At 53.4% G+C, this 19,939-nt stretch overlaps 3 protein-coding genes and 1 non-coding gene across 4 annotated transcripts; 2 read left to right on the top strand and 2 right to left on the bottom strand.

Annotated features, from left to right (window-relative positions):
- The first annotated feature begins 1,401 nt into the window (after positions 1-1,401).
- LOC100900160 (5-oxoprolinase) lies at positions 1,402-5,516 on the top strand. Its single transcript, XM_018638565.2, has 3 exons — positions 1,402-4,894; positions 4,982-5,154; positions 5,271-5,516. Exons 1-3 carry the CDS (start codon positions 1,402-1,404, stop codon positions 5,361-5,363), a joined length of 3,759 nt encoding a protein of 1,252 aa, XP_018494081.2. The 3' UTR covers positions 5,364-5,516.
- Positions 5,517-5,721: 205 nt separating this feature from the next.
- Positions 5,722-7,730, bottom strand: TTLL15 (tubulin tyrosine ligase-like 15). Its single transcript, XM_003740923.3, has one exon. The coding sequence runs from the start codon at positions 7,571-7,573 to the stop codon at positions 5,975-5,977; it is 1,599 nt and encodes a 532-aa protein (XP_003740971.1). The 5' UTR covers positions 7,574-7,730; the 3' UTR covers positions 5,722-5,974.
- A 1,160-nt stretch (positions 7,731-8,890) lies between these two features.
- TRNAK-CUU (transfer RNA lysine (anticodon CUU)) lies at positions 8,891-8,963 on the bottom strand. The gene has a single exon. It is a non-coding gene; the product is annotated as a tRNA-Lys (tRNA).
- A 4,735-nt stretch (positions 8,964-13,698) lies between these two features.
- Positions 13,699-18,225, top strand: RhoGEF2 (Rho guanine nucleotide exchange factor 2). Its single transcript, XM_029110776.1, has one exon. The coding sequence runs from the start codon at positions 13,699-13,701 to the stop codon at positions 18,223-18,225; it is 4,527 nt and encodes a 1,508-aa protein (XP_028966609.1).
- The last annotated feature ends 1,714 nt before the right edge of the window (positions 18,226-19,939 follow it).

The following is a 19,939-nucleotide window of genomic DNA, read 5'->3' as shown; positions in this document are numbered from 1 at the left end:
GAGCCCGCCCCAGCTTCTTCCAGCGACGTCGGCGTCCAATGACACAGAGCCTCGCAAACTCGGCTGCTCTGCATTTCGCGCACAGTGTGATGAATTTCAGAGATCATCGCTCTGAGTCGAATGCACTCTGCAGGTAAATTGAGGCGAATGAAGTTTCATAAAAGACCTCACGAATCGTGAGGATCACATTGAGATCGCAGAAGATTTCGCCATCGAGCCGACGGATTCGAAATAGCAAAGATTTCATTTGCTCTCCTCTCCTCCGCCGTTGCTCGATGGGTTTCCGGAGACGTTGGGCACAAATCTGGGATAGGTTGGTCTGGGTAGGTAGAACAAAATCATCCGCAATCCATGGTGGATCGTTCCGGAGGAACAGAGATGACCAGTGTGTACTAGCTTCTATCCCATATCCGAGTTCTGCTCAGCTGTCCGACCGGAGACCGTCCTTTAAAAATGTCTCGAGAGGCAAATCAGCTGATTGTCATTTCCTTCTTTCACAAAGTCCAAAATTTCCCCTCTGGAGGGCTCCGTGGAAGGCTGACTAAATAGATGCCCGTCTGTACGTGGAGGAATTCTTGAGCTATTCAGAAGGTCCCATTCCGGGACTTGCTGCTTGTTACTTTCACGAACTTTTGGAAGATCAACCGCGTGAAGGTACCGGCAGACCCCCTTCCCGCCTCCAATCGACGAGTGGGACGGTCTCCGGAGAAGCAAGCCATGGGAGAGTTTTCATCCCCTGACTGGATCTTCCGAGGATTGACCGGAATATCACATTCCAGCCGATATTCGAATGATCCGGTGGCGCGAACGCGCCGCTGAAGATGCTGCTGCTGTATTTTCTTTTCTCGTTCGAGACAGTCAGCATCCTTCCCCGAATAGCTCACGAATCGATGCGCGAATCGGTGTGGCTACATCCGATTTTGCCGATGGCGAGGTATACCTTATGAGCACCACCGCACGAAGTCTGAATTACTGCAACGCGTCCGCTCTCCACGTCATTCTGGTGCGACCAGAACAACCAACGCTTCTCCGTAGATCCATGTCCATCGAAATCAAGAGTTTTTTGCCTGTGAACTACTGATTCGTCGAGGAATCCCCTAATAGGAACGCACCGTTTCCCACCCACAGACGAGAGAAATTTCCGGAACCAGACGTCATCAATCGGACGAGATACTCGTCGGTCCTGAGCTCGAACATTTTGCTGAAACGCGCGAAAGTCCATCCGTTCGTGGGCAGCGTCCCTGGGAGAGACGGAACGTATAGCTAGACTCGTCGAGAGCAGCAACGCTCTCCCGTTATCAGACCGTCGCGGGCAGCGACTCTCTCGCCGAGCATTGTAAACCTCTTGACGCTCTCGGAGAGCGACGTTGAGCACAACTGGAAGTGATTTCGCCTTGCGACATGTTCCAATTCGCCATCGATCGGGGAGGAACGTTTACCGACGTGTTCGCCAAGTGTCCTAATGGGAAGGTTCGTGTGCTGAAACTATTGTCCGAAGATCCCCAAAATTATCCGGATGCGCCGACGGAAGGTATCCGGAGAATCATCTCCGAGGAAAGCGGTGAGTCGATGCCTCCCGGACAGGAGGTCGACGCGTCGAAAATCGAATTCATTCGAATGGGAACCACCGTGGCCACGAACGCGCTCCTCGAACGGAAAGGCGAACGCATGGCGCTCCTGGTCACCGAAGGATTCCGAGACCTACTCTATATCGGGACTCAAGCCCGACCGGACATTTTCGACCTGAGGGTTCGATGTCCAGACATTCTCTACGAGGAAGTCGTCGAGGTCCGGGAGCGGGTTTACCTGCACAACGAGCGTTGTGAAATGGATTTCTCCGGTAAACGACGAATTCAGGGAATCACCGGAGAGATAGGAATCGTGGAGCAAGAGCTGGATACCGAGAAACTTCGGAAAGATCTCGGGAGGATCAAAGCACAAGGCATACAGAGCTTGGCCGTCGTCTTGATGCATTCATACACTTTCCCGGAGCACGAGGATCTGGTCGAGTCGATCGCGAATAAATTCGGCTTCAGCCACATCTCGAGGTCGGCTGACGTCATGCCCATGGTCAGAGCCGTTCCTCGGGGCTTCACGTGTGCGCTCGACGCGTACTTGAGTCCTTGCATAAAGAGATATCTGAGCGGTTTCCGCAGCGGTTTCAACAACAAACTCACTGAGAACAAAGTCCTCTTCATGCAGTCGAACGGCGGACTCGTGTCCATGTCGGATTTTCAGGGATCGAAGTCTCTGCTCTCGGGACCCGCCGGGGGAGTGGTGGGATACGCTCGGACAACCGAGACCCAACCGGTCATCGGGTTCGATATGGGCGGAACGTCGACGGACGTGAGTCGATTCGCCGGCAATTTCGATTTCAGCTACGAGTCTACCGTCTCGGGAGTAACTGTCCAGTCTCCCCAGCTCGACATTTCGACGGTGGCCGCTGGCGGGGGTTCGAAGTTGTTCTTCAGGAATGGTCTCTTCGTGACCGGACCCGAGTCGGCCGGAGCGCATCCCGGGCCTGTTTGCTACAAAAAAGGAGGACCTCTCACGGTGACCGATGCGAACCTCTGCTTGGGCCGGATCCTCCCGGAATATTTTCCGAAGATATTCGGGCAGAACGAAAACGAGCCTCTGGACAAGAAAGGAACCATGGCCGCGATGGACGAAATCGCCTCAGAAGTTAACAGAAGTTTGATGTCGACCGGACAGAGAATCATGTCCACCCAGGAAGTGGCACTCGGTTTCATCAAAGTCGCGAACGAGACGATGTGTCGCGCGATCAGAGGAATCACCCAGTCGAAAGGCTTCGAAACCAATAAACACACCCTCGCGTGTTTCGGTGGGGCCGGTGGACAACACGCTTGCGCCGTCGCTAAGAACCTCTCGATCTCAAAGATTTTCATTCACAAATACTCCGGGATCCTATCGGCGTACGGCCTGAGCCTTGCCGACGTCGTCACCGAAAAACAAATTCCGATGGCGCTCGTTTACGAAGAGAAAAATTTCAAAACCATCGAGAGCGAGTTCGAGAGACTCCTCGACGAATGTAAAAAGGATCTTAGGAGGTACGACTGCTCCAGCACCAGTCACGAGGTATTTCTCAACATGCGTTACGAGAAAACGGATTGCGCTCTGATGTGCAAACCCAGCAAGGGTAGTCCCCATCTCAAATACGGAGACTTTCTCGATAGCTTCAGAATTCGCTACAAGGAAGAGTTCGGATTCGTGCTCACAGACCGCAAGGTGATAATCGACGACATGTGGGTTCGAGTTCTGAGCTCACCGGAGGGCGCTGAGGTCAAGAACAAATCGGGCGAGGAGAACGGTCACCGGAAAATGAGTGCAGTGCCTGAAAGTCTGACTCAATGTTTCTTCGAAGAGGGCCTTCTCGAGACTGGGGTCTACCTCTTGGAGAAACTTCAGGCAGGGGTTTCAATCGCTGGACCAGCAATCATCATCGACAAAACCGGCACGATGGTCATCGAACCCGATTGCACCGCACGCATCACCAACAAGGGGGATATCGAAATCGAGGTCGACTACCCCGAGACGAATAAACAGCAACTCTCTACCGAACTGGATAATATTCAATTGTCAATATTCTCCCACCGTTTCATGAGCATTGCCGAACAGATGGGAAAGGTTTTGCAGCGAACTTCCATATCAACGAATATCAAGGAAAGATTGGATTTTTCTTGCGCGCTATTCGGTCCTGACGGGGGTCTCGTATCCAATGCCCCGCACATACCGGTGCATCTCGGAGCCATGCAAGTCGCCGTGCAGTACCAGCTGAACGCTCTCAGAGGTCAGCTGAGAGCTGGTGACGTCATCCTGACCAACCATCCGAAGGCAGGTGGGAGCCATCTACCGGATCTGACTGTGATCACGCCGGTGTTCCTCGAGAACGTGGAGGATCCTGTCTTCTTTGTCGCCAACCGCGGTCACCACGCCGATATCGGCGGAATAACTCCCGGCTCGATGCCGACGGACTCGCAGACACTCGAGGAGGAAGGAGCGATTTTCCTCAGCTTCAAGATCGTCGATAATTTTGAATTTCAAGAAGAGAAGCTCAGGGAGCTCCTTATGGCTCCCGGAAAAACTCCCAGATCCTCCGGTGCCCGAAACGTACGCGAGAATATCGCCGATCTCCAGGCTCAGATCGCTGCGAACAACAAGGGCATCGCATTAGTTACCGATTTGATTACGGAGTTCGGACTCGAGGGCGTACAGGCTTACATGAATTACATTCAAGAGAACGCGGAACTCGCTGTTACGAACTTGCTCAAAGAAGTCGGTGAGAAACTCCGGGGTGAGCAGGAGTCGAAGATAGTTCACCTGAGCGCCGAAGACATGATGGACAACGGAAGTAAAATCGTTTTGGAACTGGACATTGACGTCGAGGAGGGGAAGGCTCTTTTCGACTTCTCAGAAACAAGCTCAGAAGTCTACGGAAACACAAACGCACCTTTCGCGGTCACTCATTCGGCGATCATATACTGCCTTCGTTGCATGGTTGGCCACGATATCCCGTTGAACCAGGGGTGTCTTGCTCCTGTTACCATAAAGCTAACGAAAGGTTCCTTCTTGAATCCCTCGGACGACGCCGCAGTTGTCGGGGGGAACGTACTGACCTCTCAGCGTCTGTGCGACGTTATTCTGAAGGCTTTCGAAGCGTGCGCCGCCTCACAAGGATGCATGAACAACATCACGTTCGGAGACGACTCGTCTGGATACTACGAGACGATCGCCGGTGGGGCAGGCGCTGGTCCAGGTTGGAACGGACGCTCCGCAGTCCACACGCACATGACGAATACGAGGATCACGGACGTCGAGATTCTGGAGCGAAGATACCCAGTCATTGTGAGACGCTTCGAGGTTAACCGCGGAACCGGTGAGTAGGGAGGCGACAAGGTTGTCCGAGGGAACTCTGCGGCCATCGACAAGACTTGGGAGGTTTCGACGTCTTCCATGCTTTCAGGTGGAGAGGGTCGCCATCCCGGCGGGGATGGAGTTCTAAGGGAGCTCTTGTTCCGGAAGAACTTCACGTTATCTGTTCTAACTGAGCGTCGCGTTTTCCGGCCGTATGGTTTGGCCGGTGGGAGCTCCGGGGCTCGCGGGCGCAATACGATCATTACCAAACATGGGAGAAAGGTAAGGGAAATACCCGGAGAGTCCATGGATCTAGTCCGGGAAGAAGGATCGTTGAAGCAGTGATCTGAATCCCTAGAACGATTCTAAAAGGAATGATGTATCTACTCCTATCCCAGAGTGACATCGGACCAAAATGCACATTGCAAGTCGGATCCGGAGATGTTCTTCGAATCGAATCTCCTGGGGGCGGCGGATACGGCGCTCCGTGATGGGCTCTGTCAAGGTCTCGCGGCGCGGTGGGCACAGCCATCACATCCACAGCGCAGGTCGACCTTCGGAAACTTTCGCTGACTTCAGGCATCATTTGTTTCCGTCTGAATCGGAGCGCTCTGCTGTGGCTCCTTCAGACTGCCTCGGCGCAAGGGAGAAAACCCGAAAATCTTTCTTTCGACGACGATACTTGAGACGAGCAATACGGTTGAGTGGATTGAACCGAAGTCATGTGATAATAAAGCGACAGCGTGACTGCGATGGAATTGCTTGTCAGCCCCACAAGGAATCCCGTCTCCTCCCGGGAGCCCAGTTTTCGTGTTTGTATCAGAGAGAGGAAGAAAAAGAGAAAGCAACAAGAAGGTTCAATTTATTTTTCTCAGGTGTACTCGCGAAGTTCAAACTCCATTGAAAAATAAGCACACAACCGACTTCGACGATTTAAGCTCGTGGCCTTGTACGCTTCGATCCTCTCTACGCTCCGTGGCGAAACGTTCGTTATGAGAACTCATTTACCAAAATATGACAGTCGACTCACAATATTTAATATAAATCGTAGCGCTTGACGATGAGCGCTGGAGCCCAGACTCAATATCGCAACGCCTCCTACTCAACTACAGAACGAATCGTCCATCTGACACTTTCCTTCAAACCAGAGATACAGAAGCTTATTAAGAGGATTCCTCATAAATTCGGTGTCGGCTGGATCCCGCTCAGGGACAGGAATGAGCCTCCGATATTTCTTCCTGTTTTGATGCTCGACAAAAGTCGAGGCGAGAACTTGTCTCGTGGTGGGATTCCAGCAGGCTGCGCACACGGTACAAAGATCCGAGGCCCTGCAGTCTTTCGCGCACTCGACCGAGCACTGCCCGGGGTAAACGGCGAGGTCCGCGTCGGAGACGAGCATCTGGCTCGGGTGGCCCGAGCTTGACTTTTCCTCTTGTAAGCCGAGCACTGAGAGCAGGTTGTAAATGACTTGCTCGTAGAGCCTGGCATTCTGCTTGAAATGCGCCGAACTCAAATTCGGGGACATGTTCGCCTCGAGAAGGTGTGCGTTCAGTTGCGAATCCACGAGGAAATCGAACCGAACCATCTCGAAGAAGGGATCGGTGCTGAAGTATTTTCGGGAGACTTTCTCTATGTCGCGTATCTTCTCAAAGTAGACGCTCGAGACGGCTTCGTTGATTTGTTTCCAGATCTTATCTGGATTGAGTCCCTTTTGACGGAGATGCAGGTTGAGACTCTGCTTCATCGAGAGCTTGTGACGGTTGTAAAACTCTTTGAGCGAGGGAACGTCCCACGTCGGGAGGTAATTGTCCCCGACGACGTACGAGTCCAAATCTTTCGACGACTTGTCATAAGGTTTCGAGCAGAACCTCAAAAGAGCATCACCCTCATAGATGTAGACTCGCAAGGGTTTTATAGACGTCATCACTACGTATACTCCGATATCGAATTTGTGCCCATCCACGAGCAGAGGGTCTTCGATGAACTGCTGCACGAAAGTGTCCTCGAGATGAACTTCGACTTCCGCAGCTTGCTTGGCGACGATGCCTCTGTGGTCGTTGGACTTCTGCACCCACAAGGTTCTGGGGTTGGCTCGCGCGTAGTTCAAAAACTCCTGCTTTTGTTTCGGTAATCTAAAAGCTCTCGGGATGTGCTTCGTGAAGCTTCCTGTGGCCAAGCTGACTTTGTTCGTAATGAAACCGGTGCCGGGAACGTGATTGACTTTCTGACCTGGCGTCAAATTGCTCAAGTCTGTGCTCAACTCGCCGAAAGGATATTCGTGCGACCACAGAACATCCCAATGAGGGGGTTTCGTGGTTTCGACTCTGTAACCGCTCCTCCTGAATACGTCGAAAACGTGTCGGAGGTATCCGCTCTCCATGGACTTGCCACGGAGCCAGAGCACTGGCTCATCGGAGTTGGGCTTCGGTAGACAGCTCGCCTGGTTGTTGACGGTGATGTTCTTGATTTGTTTGAACTCCTCGATATTGATGGATCTCATGTCGACATTCACGTACAGGAGTGTGACAGAACACGCGAAAGTCAAACTCAGTAGAGCCCAGACTCCATTCGGAACTTCGATGCTCACTAGAGGGCTGCCCTGATGAGAACCGAAGGACACTCCGATTTTCTCGCCGTCACTCTTCGGCTCATCGGCAGCGGGAGGAATTCGGCGCCGAACTTCACTGGAAAGTTCAGACATTGTCGATGTGTGAGCCACGTCAGTCTCCCTCACTGAACCACTGAGATCATAACCGCGTGCAGCGTGAAGCTCTTGCGGTCCTTCAGAACAGCCCGATCGGCCAGCGTATATTTAGTTGGCCCAGTCAGGCGACGCAAACTCTGCGGCTGCTAGTCGGGCTGTCACTCATCCAGCTAAGCGCTATGGATATGTAAGGGTTGCAGTGAGCGGAGAGTTCTTGCTGTAGCAGAACCGTCGGCCAGTGTGACAACAACCTTCTCGCCGCTCAGTCGTCAGAGCGCCGTGATGTCAGAGCGAGGGGGAACGCCAGAATCAGCTGCTGCTGACGCCGCGGAAGAAGAGAAGCTTAGCTAGAACATCTAGTCACGTCGGGATGACGCTTTCTCTCCTTGAGATCCACTACCGAGTTCCGGGGAGGAACTCGCTGTGATTCTGACGATGAACACGATTTAGGTCTTCCCTTCATGGCATACTCAGCTTTCCGGATCCATCTCCTCCTCCTGGCAGGATATCAGTCTTGGACCTCTCTTCGGGCGCCGAAACGATCCAAAGATCCCGCGCGGAGTTTCCGTGTGCTCGTTCCACCTGTCCGCGCGGAACTCTTCTCTCGCGATTTTCGTCGCTGGAATAGGACATTTCCAGGCCATGGACTGTGCAGTGGGCTTGAGGACCACTCTGGAGAAAATTATTTCCCCCCCCTAAGGGTCACCTAGTCATCAATGCGATCATACGGTATGATTTCCGGAATCATTTAACGCATACGCATATCCATCCGGCGAGGAGTAGCGGAGGAGGGGCGTGGCTCGAATATGCGTACGATCGCAGGCATCGGAAATACCAGACGCGGTCGGAATGAAAGGCTCTCGTGTCGGGTGACGAAGAAGACGAGAGGCTCTTGACCCTTGCAGGAAAAGTCAGAAGAATGTATATTTATTCACATAAAGAGGTTTCCGAAAAAATCGTCGAAGACGACTTTTGCTCCCGCAGTTCGAAACGGCACTGAGCCAGTAAGCCGGGGGAAAATGAATTATTCGGAACGTAAGGACATAGGTACACCTTTCTCGCCCACAGACCCGATTCTGCCGTTTATCGAAAGTTTCGTTCCGCTGTGCTCGAAGCGCTTCGTGGAGACATTCTTCTCCATTCTGACTGACAAAGAAGAGATATTCCTGTATTTTTTCAGTTTCTAACAGCTATCGACAGTACGAGAGAGGCTGACTCAAGCAATCGGGTGAGTCAGGCGAGATCGGACAGAATCACCGCGAGAATCTTCAGACGGTCACGGCAACGAATCGGGGTCGACTGAATAAAAAGAATCGCCCAACGTGGGGCTCGAACCCACGACCCTGAGATTAAGAGTCTCATGCTCTACCGACTGAGCTAGCCGGGCGCTGATGGAGAGCGCCAATGTATCGCACCACTGTATCGGTTCGGTGATCGTCGCATTGGCCCCTAGCCTTTCTTCCACCAACGTCAGCTCCATTTCGGGAGACGGTGTTTTGCGCCAAGATCACGGCGTTCTGCTCACTGCAAGGTAGACAGACCAGGGATGACAGAAGGAACATGTCTTGACAGGATTGGTCTCGTTGTTCCCGAGATCTTTCTTGAGAAATTCCATTAGTTCCGATTCTAATCCACGAACATCCCCTTGTATTGGCGATGGAGTTGGAGAGTGAGCATACCAGTTATGGATGAGAATTCCCATGATGGGCAACGGGAAAAAATGGACATTGGAAAAAACGGCCATTTCCGTGAAAACTTCCGGAATTGCGGCTCGCTCTCCCTTCTGATCTGCATAAAGCGAATCATTTCCCGTTGGAGCGTCTGATCTGCGTATCAGAAGACGGCGGTGACAATGAATTGGCGAATAAGATTGGGAACGATCTACACAGCATACCAAACGAACCGCGTATCGACCCGAGGCACTCCAAAAGATGGATGGCCCCTTTTGGACAGAGGGGAAAAAAGCTATGTATTTTCTTACTTCAACGAAGTCGCGGCACATAAGCGGGATGCTGACAGAGCTAGGTACTATAAGCTAAAGGACAACGCTCATCAGAATTCGGAATGAAGGAAGTACCGATCCACCTCGCTGATTCCGAGGACCCTCGAATAACTTGCTCGGAGGTCGAACGGTCGGAAACGCTGCGGCGGAAACTTGAGCCCGCAGAATGGGAGATAATCATGAGGCGGAGAAACTTGCTTGGTCGTGGAGACTCTGCTCGAAGAGAACGTTCGCACGTCGTATCGAAACCTTACGTAGACGTCGGGTCTTCTCTCAGCAGCTTCTCAGCTCTTTTTCCAGGAGCCGCAAAACCCTCAAGCAGACCGTTCTCCGGAGAGACACGGCTCGCATCGATCACGGTCGAATTCCTTCCGGTGATAGTGACAGAAGCGGAGCGCTGCGCTGTTGACTTCAGCGGAATCGGTCTAGAGCAGAGTCTGACGGACTCAAAGAGCTCCTCGTCGAGTCCGCTCTCGATCAGGCGACCAGAGAAAGCCAGAGCTCTCATTTGGTTCGAGTTTTCCACCACTGCAGTTTCTTAACATAGCACGGTATTCCAGAAAATTCTGGAGAGCTTCCACTCGTCGTCAGGTGGCGCTACCGGTCCCGTGCAAAAATGAACTCCTCTCTTATCTTCTCGGCATTCCGTTCGCCCGACGGTTCGAGGAACTTCTCTTCCGTTCGAACTTCAAGCTTACAACCGGGGAAGGTTCTACGAGAGAAGTTTGAAGGGAAGGGTTTCACGCTCGAGCCTGGGAACGCGGATTGACGAGCCGCGTGTCACTTGTCGGACCCCAATGCCAAGATGACGAAAATGGCATCAGTTATCCAAGATGCAGAAGTCTTCGAACAGGTGATGCAGCATTCATTCTGGAACCTGCAGAGGTCAGAGCAAGTCCCGTTGTCGATGAAAGTGGTGAACCAAGCCCATCATCATCGTGATAAGCAGTATCTGTGGACGCCGAGTTGTCCGGACTTCTGCCACAGAACCAAGAATCCCGCTCTGAGCAACCCCAAGATCGAAGATATCGGACCCGATCTCGAAGCAGACGTTATCAAGAGCGTGAGGTGATTCCTTCGCGCGGTGTAATTGTCGAATTTCACCGCTGGTGCTTTTCGGCTCCGTTAGGCTTCGTGCTCGATTTCCGAAAGCTTTCCCCTGATCTCATGATCCCAGCTTGTTCTCCCATCTGAAGTTCCGAGTGAACTGGGGAATAGTCCCCGTGGGCAGTAGAGAGATGAGCGAGTCAGTATTGCTACGCACAAAGCTTCCTTATTTGTAAACATAAACACGCGGTGCGAAACTGAATTGTAAGGTCGCATATGCGTGCGAGGCTGTCCAAGAACGCTCAGAAGCAAATGAGATATCATGCTTGAGGAATTGGAGAGGCGCCTCATATTTCATTGACGTCATCATCAATCCTTGGAAATAGAGGAATTCTCTTCAAGTAATAGTCGATGTGAAGCTGTACATCAATGGTGGTTGTATATCTAGCTGAATCATTCCGGGACGTTTTCGGAAGACACTGGGAGCAACCTCCTCCTGCAAACCGGAGCAAACATTTGAAAACAGTAGATGAGACGAGCAGGAGACACTCGCATTCGACGGGATCGCCTCGAGTCGTATGCAGGGAATCTTTGAATCATGTGTTTTTCGCCAGGCCGCACCTCTGCGACAACCCGCGCCCTACCATGGTCCGCCGTCCATGAGCCTCGATTGGAGCGAAAATTTTCCGTGCTTCACCGGCAGCGCCAGCGCCTCACGTTTAGAAACACTGCACTAAACTGTGCTAGTGCCTTTCTCCTCCCCCACCAGAGGGAGGGCAGCCGGTAAAAAATTCATGCAATACAGATGGGAAACCAGTGATATCGCATCTTACGTACAACTAGTCACCAGGCTGTCGGTGGAGCCCAGCGCCGGCGGAGAAAAAAAAATTGAAGAAGCTCTCGCCGGATCATCGTTGAGAGCCTGAGGGTCCGATTACAGTCGCTTCACTTCACACTTTATATTGTGATGATAGCTGGTGGAGGTTAGAGCAAGGAATGCGGTGGAGGATTCGAGGCGGATCCCATATCAATACTGAGTTTTGACTCAATTGAGACGGTTCACCGATCGTGTCAAGACAAAATTATTATTCATCTGGGAGAGATTTTCCCGGGAGTCTGATCGCTCGAGACGCTTAAGTGCGCGATCATGCGTTCTCTTTGATGAGAATTCTGTCGATTTTTTGGCTTCTGGAATTTAGGTCATTGTTTTGCCTTGCAAACTACACGCGCCGTGACTCATCTTCTAAGCATCCGGCTCTTATTCCAGAGTCGGGTACGATCGATCGCAAGACCTCGAGTCGCTTAGGAGAAAAATCACAGAAGCCAATCAGCTCCCTTCAACGCGACGTTTCCACGATGGAAGGCCGCTCGATACCGCCTGACGACTATGTACAGCGCACCGTGATTCTAATTACTGGTACGATAGCTGGGGACGGAGTTCGACAGCCTGGAACCTCGACGAAGGAAACGTCTCATATGTGACACCGAAGATTCTCCAAATCAGAATCTTCTGATGGAGTCCAAATCCATAAATTCGGAACGGAGTCCGGCTTCTCAGCTGATCCTTATAATCCATTCGTTTTGTCTCGTAGGTCGAAGGCTAATGAAGAGCTATTCGCCGGGACGTCGCAGGCACGCGGGTGCATGTCATGTCCGACAGAAAGAATTCCGTGCCCATTCGGAATACGAGCAGCTGGGGTCTCGATTCCCTTTCGGCCTGTCATCCCGGACGACGCGTGATACGCAGTGACACGTTGATGGGCGATGAGTCACGCTCCATGATAGCAAATAGAACCGTTTCCCGTAGAGCTCTGGTTCCCCCTTTCCTCCGCTACTCCTGGTTTTCCGTGAAATCGTCAGAGGATATACGGACCAACGCCCGCCGCCGCCGCCGCCGCCGACACCCGGGTTACGTTTGCGGCCGCCGCGCCGGCCAGTGGTCAGTAGCCGTCGTCGTCAGTAAATTCCCCGGCGGCGACTAGACGACGACGGCGGTGGCGAGAGTGAGAGAGTCGGGAAAGAGTTTTCCCGCATTTTTTCGTCGAGTTCCGGTTTGCACTCTAGCGAAAGTCGCATGAGGAATCTTCATAGAAACTCGATAATTTTCGAGAGGAAGACAATCGACCCAGGATGTCCCTGCATCCGCGCGGCCGGGCAACTTGTTGAAGTTTGCCGCCAAAGGGGATTTGACGCCGACGCCTCTGCGATCCCGCCTTCCTGTAGAAGACCTCCCGGTGGCGCAAGTAAACAACCAAAATGGCTGTGTGTCTAACCAAGATGAGAAGTAGAGAGCTGCTGTGTGTGTGAAGTGTATATGAGATGATGGCTGCCTACTGTTGGGCTACTTAATCATCAACAACGGCAGCAGCTCACTGTAGGCAGAACAGTATCGTTTGCGCGTTCCACGGAGCCCGTCATAGTTTCAAACAAGAAGAGCCGACTCCGCTGTGTCCGTACGAACCGCAGTAATCTCGTCGTCGTCGTCGTCGTCGTCGACGACGAAGACCAAAACCCCATAAAATCTCGAGAGGCTTGACTTTCGCAGTGGTGGTGGTGGTGGCCGTCGTCGCCTCCTCCTCCTCCTCCTTCACCGTCTACTCCTCAACCTCCTCCTCTGGCGACAACACCTATCCATAGAGCGAGAGTAGGAGAAGTCAGGGGGGAAATGCCCTCTGAAAAAGGTTTCATGCGATTGTTACCAGAGGTAAATCATCTCTCAGAAGTGCCTTCCAGCAGCAGCCTGTGGCTGAGTTCGATCGGACGCCTTCGAAGCCTTCGTCCTCGTCTCGTGACATCACATTCTGACGATCAGCTCACAGACTCGGCTATTTCCACACAGTGACCACCTTCAGTGATTTGACGGCAGTGACTTGGACCCTGCCAGAAGTGCCTTCAACACGACAAGTGGACCAGTGCCTTATTTTCACTTGACCGGACGGGTTTCTTCGAATTTTACACTCGACCAGTTCAGAGCGACAGCCAGCAGTTTTAAGCCCGGTGTTTCCAGCCCTGCCGCTCGGACCCCTGTTGAAGTTATTACCGTCCTAATCATCATCATCGTCGTATACATAGTATGGATCGGCTCCGTTTGGGATCCTTCAGCAAAGGGGACAACATGACTCGACGAAGTATGTCCCACGTTCTGACAGGACCGCCGACCGTGCTCGAAGCGCCGTCGGAAACTGGACACAATATCCAGCAGTCGGCACGGTGTGTCATTGTGCAGCGAGACGAACGAGGTTACGGCCTCACGGTTCTGGGCGACAACCCGGTTTTCGTACAGGAGGTCACTGCCGGGGGCGCCGCCGCCCGCGCCGGCGTTCAGGTCGGCGATCGTATTCTCAAAGTGAACGGAACCCTGGTGACGAGCGCCAACCATCAAGAAGTCGTCCAGATGATCCGGAGCGGTCAGTATGTGGCTCTGACGCTGATCGGGCCCAGTCCGGGACAGCATCCTCCGACCCAACAGCGCTCGCTCCCGGCGTTGAGTCGCGGGACGAGTTTCATTCAAGGCAGTTTGACGCCGAACCAGACGAAGAGCGCGAAGAGAGACGACGGACGCACAGACCACATTACGGCCCCGCAGCCGGTCGATGCCGATATCATGGCTCAGTGTAACAATACCACCTTGCAGACGTATCAGAAAATGCTGAGCGAGTCCCTTCGCCAGAAACAGCAGCTCCAGCTGAAGCTCGGCGCCGACGCGACAGCCGACTCGAATCTTCGCAGCGACCTCGAGAACGTTCAACGCACAATTGACAAACTCAAAAAGCAGATGGAGCACGTGAGACACGGCTCCAAAATCGCGACCACTCCTCCGCCGCTGGGGTCGAGGGAGGCCACTCCCGATATTGCGAAACAGCCGCCCCGACGGTCGAAGGGCGCAGCCATTTGTCCGAAAATGGCGAGCTCGGCGTCCATGGAGAACATCACCTCTCCCTCAGGAACTCCTCCGACGGTGTCGTCGCTCTCGACGCCGACCCGTGGAAATCGGCTGGGCAACCACCAACGGCAGCGCTCATCGCCCGACTCCCTCATCTACAGAAGCCCCAATGAAGAGGCGGCGCTGTGGCCCACCAGCCCCACGTCCGACAGCCTCGCGAAGCCTCCAACTGGGGAGTCTGCAGATATTGGGGGAGCCCCGAACGAGGCGTTCGAGTTCGACGACGACGACAGCTCGCCCCTGCTCCAACAGCAGCAGTACGGCCACACGAAGCCCATGGCCAACCGACCCCTGCCCCCGTTGCCATCGCTCCTCGGCGGCCAGGACATTCCCGAATCGAGGGGATCGTTCGAGCACCAGGACTCGGCCGAGAGCGAGGCCGGCATCTGTCTGCTGGTCGACCAGACACCGTCGACGTACGACGAGGGCGGGGCCGTGAACCTCGGTGAATCGCTTCTGAAAGGCTGGAAAATGCTCCGACAGCCGGTCGAGGTCGCCATGTTCCTACATTATCTGCTCCAGAACAACATCAATCCAGCCCCGTTCCTCTTCTTCGTCATCGTCGAACAGTACAAGAGCGGCAAACCCCAGGACATGTGCAAGTGGGCCTACGAGATAACTTCAACGTTTCTAGCTCCGAACGCTCCGCTGTGCATCGATCCTGGGCTCGACGACGACGTTCTGCAGACGATCGACGCCTACATGAGACTGGTGGACGAGAATCTCCAGGTGAACGAGTTGGAACTCCGCGACATTTTCGGTCGAGCTCGCATGACGGCCACCAGTCACCTCAAGCCGCAATTGGAGGAGTTCCAGCGCGAGATCGAATCGAAAACCGTCGACTACAGTCAGAGCATGATCGACTCGAGCGGTGGCGATTCAAACGCGGATATCCTCAAACATTGGGAGACGGTCCTGCTCACCTCGTGTCGGTCCCTGTTCCCCCTCCAGGACCCGGTGGAGAATCTGCCCAACCAGAAGAGCGCCATGCTCTCGGCGATCGCGACCGTTCTCAAGCTGACCGTCGTCAAGAGCGAGTCCGGCCTCAGGGCTCTCGAGCACATACCGACGTTCGTGTCCAAAGAGAAATTCCGACTGAAGCTTTTCCCGCAACGGAGCAAGAAACCTGTGATGATGTCCACGCTCGGTCACAGTTTCCAGGGTCAGCACTACAACCGCGTGACCGGCTGCAGCGTCTGTCAGGATATCCTATGGGGGGTCGGGGACCAAGGTCTACAGTGTTCGAACTGTGAGATGAACATCCACAAGCAGTGCTTTAAGAGCGTCGACGAGAACTGCGTCGGCGAGGGCACCCGAGCCAAGAAACCGGCGAGACGACCCACGAACATGTTCCGGAGTCACGACAACGACTCGGCTACGGATCTCGACAAACTCTCGGCCGGCTCGGCTCCACTGTCGGCGAACAAACCCGTTGTCCGATCGGAGAGTTTCCGCCAGCGGCGCGAGAACCGAAACTCGTACCGGAAACGCTCCGATCCGAATATACCCCGCTCGAAGTCCGACGTCGCCGACGACAGACCCAACGTCGGCAAGACCGCCTACTCCGACAGTGATATGGATTGTGAGGACGAACTACCCAAATGGGCAGACCTTGTCGACTTCGAAACGGTTCGTCTCATGAAGCCAAAAGAGAAGAAGCGCCAGGAAGTACTCAACGAACTGTTCCACACGGAGCGGCTACACGTCCGAAAATTGAAAATTCTCAACTCCGTCTACTACAAGCCGCTCGTCAAGCTGCTCGACCAGTCGCTGCTCGATAAACTCTTCCCGAACCTCCAGGAGCTGATCAACATCCACTCGGGCCTGAACGTCGAGATGAAAGCCAAACGTAAAGCGGAACCGGTTATCGGCAACGTGGGCAAAGTCATGCTGGATTTCTTCACGGGGGAGGGGGGCGCGAACCTCGAGGTCGCGATTGCGACTTTCTGCAAGGATCAAACGACGGCGCTCGAGGAACTCAAAGCCAAACAGAAGAAAGACCCGAAACTGCAGCAGTTCCTCGCCGAAGCGTCGATGAAGAAGGAGTGCGCCAAACTCCATCTCAAAGAAATCATTGCCACTTCGCATCAGAGACTGACCAAGTACCCGATGCTCCTCGACCAGGTCCTCAAGTACACCCAGCCGGGCGAGGAGTACGACCAAATATTCACGGCGCGCGAAAACTCCAAGAGGATTCTGGCCAAAGTCAACAGGACCATCGGTGAGATCGCCAACCAGAACCGAGTTCGCGACGTCGAGAAGCACCTCGAGGTCTGGCCGCCGAAGGAGAAGGAAGCCGTGAACGAGAGCCGCTTCAAAGAGGAGAAGAAAACCGACGGCGAGAGCGGCAGCAAAAAGAAACAGCAGAAACACGCCGAACACCACGTCGTTCATCCGCTGTTTTCCGAACCGACCCTGTCCAAGCACAAACTCATCCACGAAGGAGTCCTGGAGTGGAAGCTCACGAAGCAGAAAACGATCGACATCACCGCGATGCTGTTCGATGATTTCCTCGTTCTGCTCCAGAAACAGGACGAAAAATACCATCTCCGATACCATCAGATCTACATTTCGGACGACAAGCGAGTCACCTATCCACCAGTCATCGATGTGCCCCGACAGGACTACAAGAATTCGATCGCGGTCAGAGACGTCGCCACCAACAAATTGGGATTTTTCCTCGTCACGTTGAAACAGCATTCAATTTACGAGTTCGTGGCAAAGTCCGTCAGCGACAAGAACAAATGGCTCGACAAGATCCAGAACCTCGAGAAGTACCTCCGCGAGGAAGACGTCGAAGACGTTCCCCTCATAGTCACCCCGTCGACAGCTTCGGCCACCGAGGAGCCGAAGGACGCTTCGAAACCAATTATCCGTCGGCCCGAGGAAGATCGGGTCTATCAGATTCTCAAGGAAGATTCGTTGCTCGAATTCAAAGCTGCGGTCACGGTGGAACCGCCCGTAACGCAGTCGTTGGAAACGGCGCAACAAGTCGCCACGCTACCCGCGCAGCTGCAGAAAATCGACGAGGAAATTTTCCGCCTCATGAACGAAAAGTACATCCGAGTGGCCAAGATGATGGGTCTGCCCAGCGAGCAGACTCTGCTGGAGATTTCCGCGAGGCAAACTCCGGACGACGATCACGCCGCTCGAGACCCGCTGGGTCTTATCGTCAACGTGATCAGTTCGACCCGTGAACTTCAAACTCTCATCAGTGAAGCGCTGAAAGCCCCAGCTGCTGCCGTCTCCGAAACGAGTGACACACCACCTCCCGATAACCAAAGAATGTTCCCTGGTACGTGTTGCGCAAACGCGCCGCACAAGCCGAGTATTCCGGCTCACGAGGCGCTCACTATCTGCCGTCGATTGAACGCGAGCTGCATGGCCCTCAGTCAAGTCGTGGGCATGTTCGACACGAAGGGCATTTTCGCCTCGACGACCGAAACGGATTCGATCGCCGGCCACGTCGATCGGCTGACGAGCGCCATCGACAACGCCACCCTAGTCGACAACGACGATTCTGATCCTCTGTACGTGAATCTGAGCCCTAACAACAACCCGGAAGATATCAGTCCCGCAGCGACCTCAGCCATCGTCGTCGTCGCCGCCGACGACGAGTCGAACAACAACGCCGCCGCGGCCGAGATTCCCGAATGAATGTCCTTCCGTGCGAAACTCAAATTCGATCTTGAGGATCCAGGGAAGATTGCCCGGTGGTGGGGGAAGAGGAGAGAGATTTTGAAAGGAGTTCAGTGTGAGTGTTCGCGTCTGCAAGAGTGGCCCGCACCGAGTCCGAGGAGGATCTCGAGCGGGAATCGCATCGCTCGTCAATTCCCGCAAACGGCTTCTGCCCCGACCGACGACGGCCTGTTGTGACGGATATCCGGCGCGTACCAGAGCTCCTTCCCCTCGCAGCCCCCTAGTTAACTCCCTCAGTTGCGGTTCGATGTGCTTCTACGCTGTTACCTCGTGGTTATTCGAGTCGGAGATGATGCATCCGGGAGTCATGGCAGAAGAACACTCTGACTCCGACGCGACGTCGTCTCAGGGAAATATTGTTGCGGAGATCGGCGACCTCCGAAGCTCTAGGGATTGACATCGAGCACGAAACGCAGGACTCCGATTGGGGAAAGAAAAACAAGATATTTATTTGTTTTATTCGAGAACTGAATGAGGGAATCAATCGGCTTGCTCGAGCTTACGAACTTCTGCACAGCTGCTCATCCCAGGACGGACTCATGGAAGCGACGGCATCCGACTCTCGTGCTCTCTCGCCGGGATCAGGCTCGCTATCTGTGGCGTATCTTTCGGACGTCGGGGAATGGGCACACCGACGCACAGAAGTGTCACGACGGAGAGGTTTCCGATTCGTCCCGAACAGTCAAAGCCGGAACTGGATCGATCGAAACCATAGGGAAAAATCTCCAAACCATCGCTTGATCGATTTCTTGAGAAGTTCTGGGGTGAGATCGCGTTGATTGGGTCGGAGACAGAGACTCAACTCCCCGCTGAGCTGTTTTGAACGAGAGATTCACTGACAGATCAACTCGTTGACGAGGCCGTCAACAGGCACGCATTTATCGTGGAAGAAACATGTAAAAAGTTATTTAAAGAGAACCAGGGGACGAAAGCCGCTGACTTCAACAAGTTGTTTAGTCACGTTTCTGTAGACGTTAGCTAGCGTTGATGTATTGCGGGAGATATTCTGATCTTAATCTTCATTTTATTTGCGATCCTTGCTGCTATCATCAATGGCCGTGATTGAGGTGTTGTTTTAGACATTTCTCTTTTTCTACGACTCTGCGTCGACCGGGGTCAAGACGGCGGCAGATGTGAAAAGTTGTGGAGCTTGTCTCACCGATATCAGACCATCACGAGGCGCGAAGATGTTCAAAAATGCTGAGGCAAAGACGGAGCCTTCGCTAAATGTAATTCTAGCCAATGTTGCTCTACACATACAGGGTTCTCAAGCCCGGAAGTAATCGATGCCTTCTTCGAGAGTGCCTTCTTTTAAATTGAGAGAATAGATGATGTACTTGTTGTTCCCCCTGAGGGTGAGAGTAGTGCCTAGTGGCAGGCAAGCGACACCACCCCGGAAGAATATAAGTCTTGCTTTGTTTCTGCCTTAACGCATTGGCACATATCCATCCGTAAGCAGACACCGAGAGGGAACTATTTTAGACTCTAGCCGAGAGTAGCAATCGTCGACGACTTAGTTAGACGGAATCCATGAAATATTGTAAAAACGGAGACGTTTCTCTGCGATGACGAATAAAACTCTACATGACGAAAAACAATAGCATCGTGCTCAGTTTTCGAAAGATTTCCGGGTCGGTATCTGAACCCGCTGGTTTGAGTTTGTCAGTGTCCT

This window comes from Galendromus occidentalis, unplaced genomic scaffold (genome assembly GCF_000255335.2).
Source record: "Galendromus occidentalis unplaced genomic scaffold, Mocc_1.1 scf7180000077089, whole genome shotgun sequence".
In the NCBI taxonomy this organism is placed as follows: domain Eukaryota; kingdom Metazoa; phylum Arthropoda; class Arachnida; order Mesostigmata; family Phytoseiidae; genus Galendromus; species Galendromus occidentalis.
Note: the sequence above shows the minus strand (reverse complement) of the source record. Positions and strands in the feature narration are given on the sequence as shown.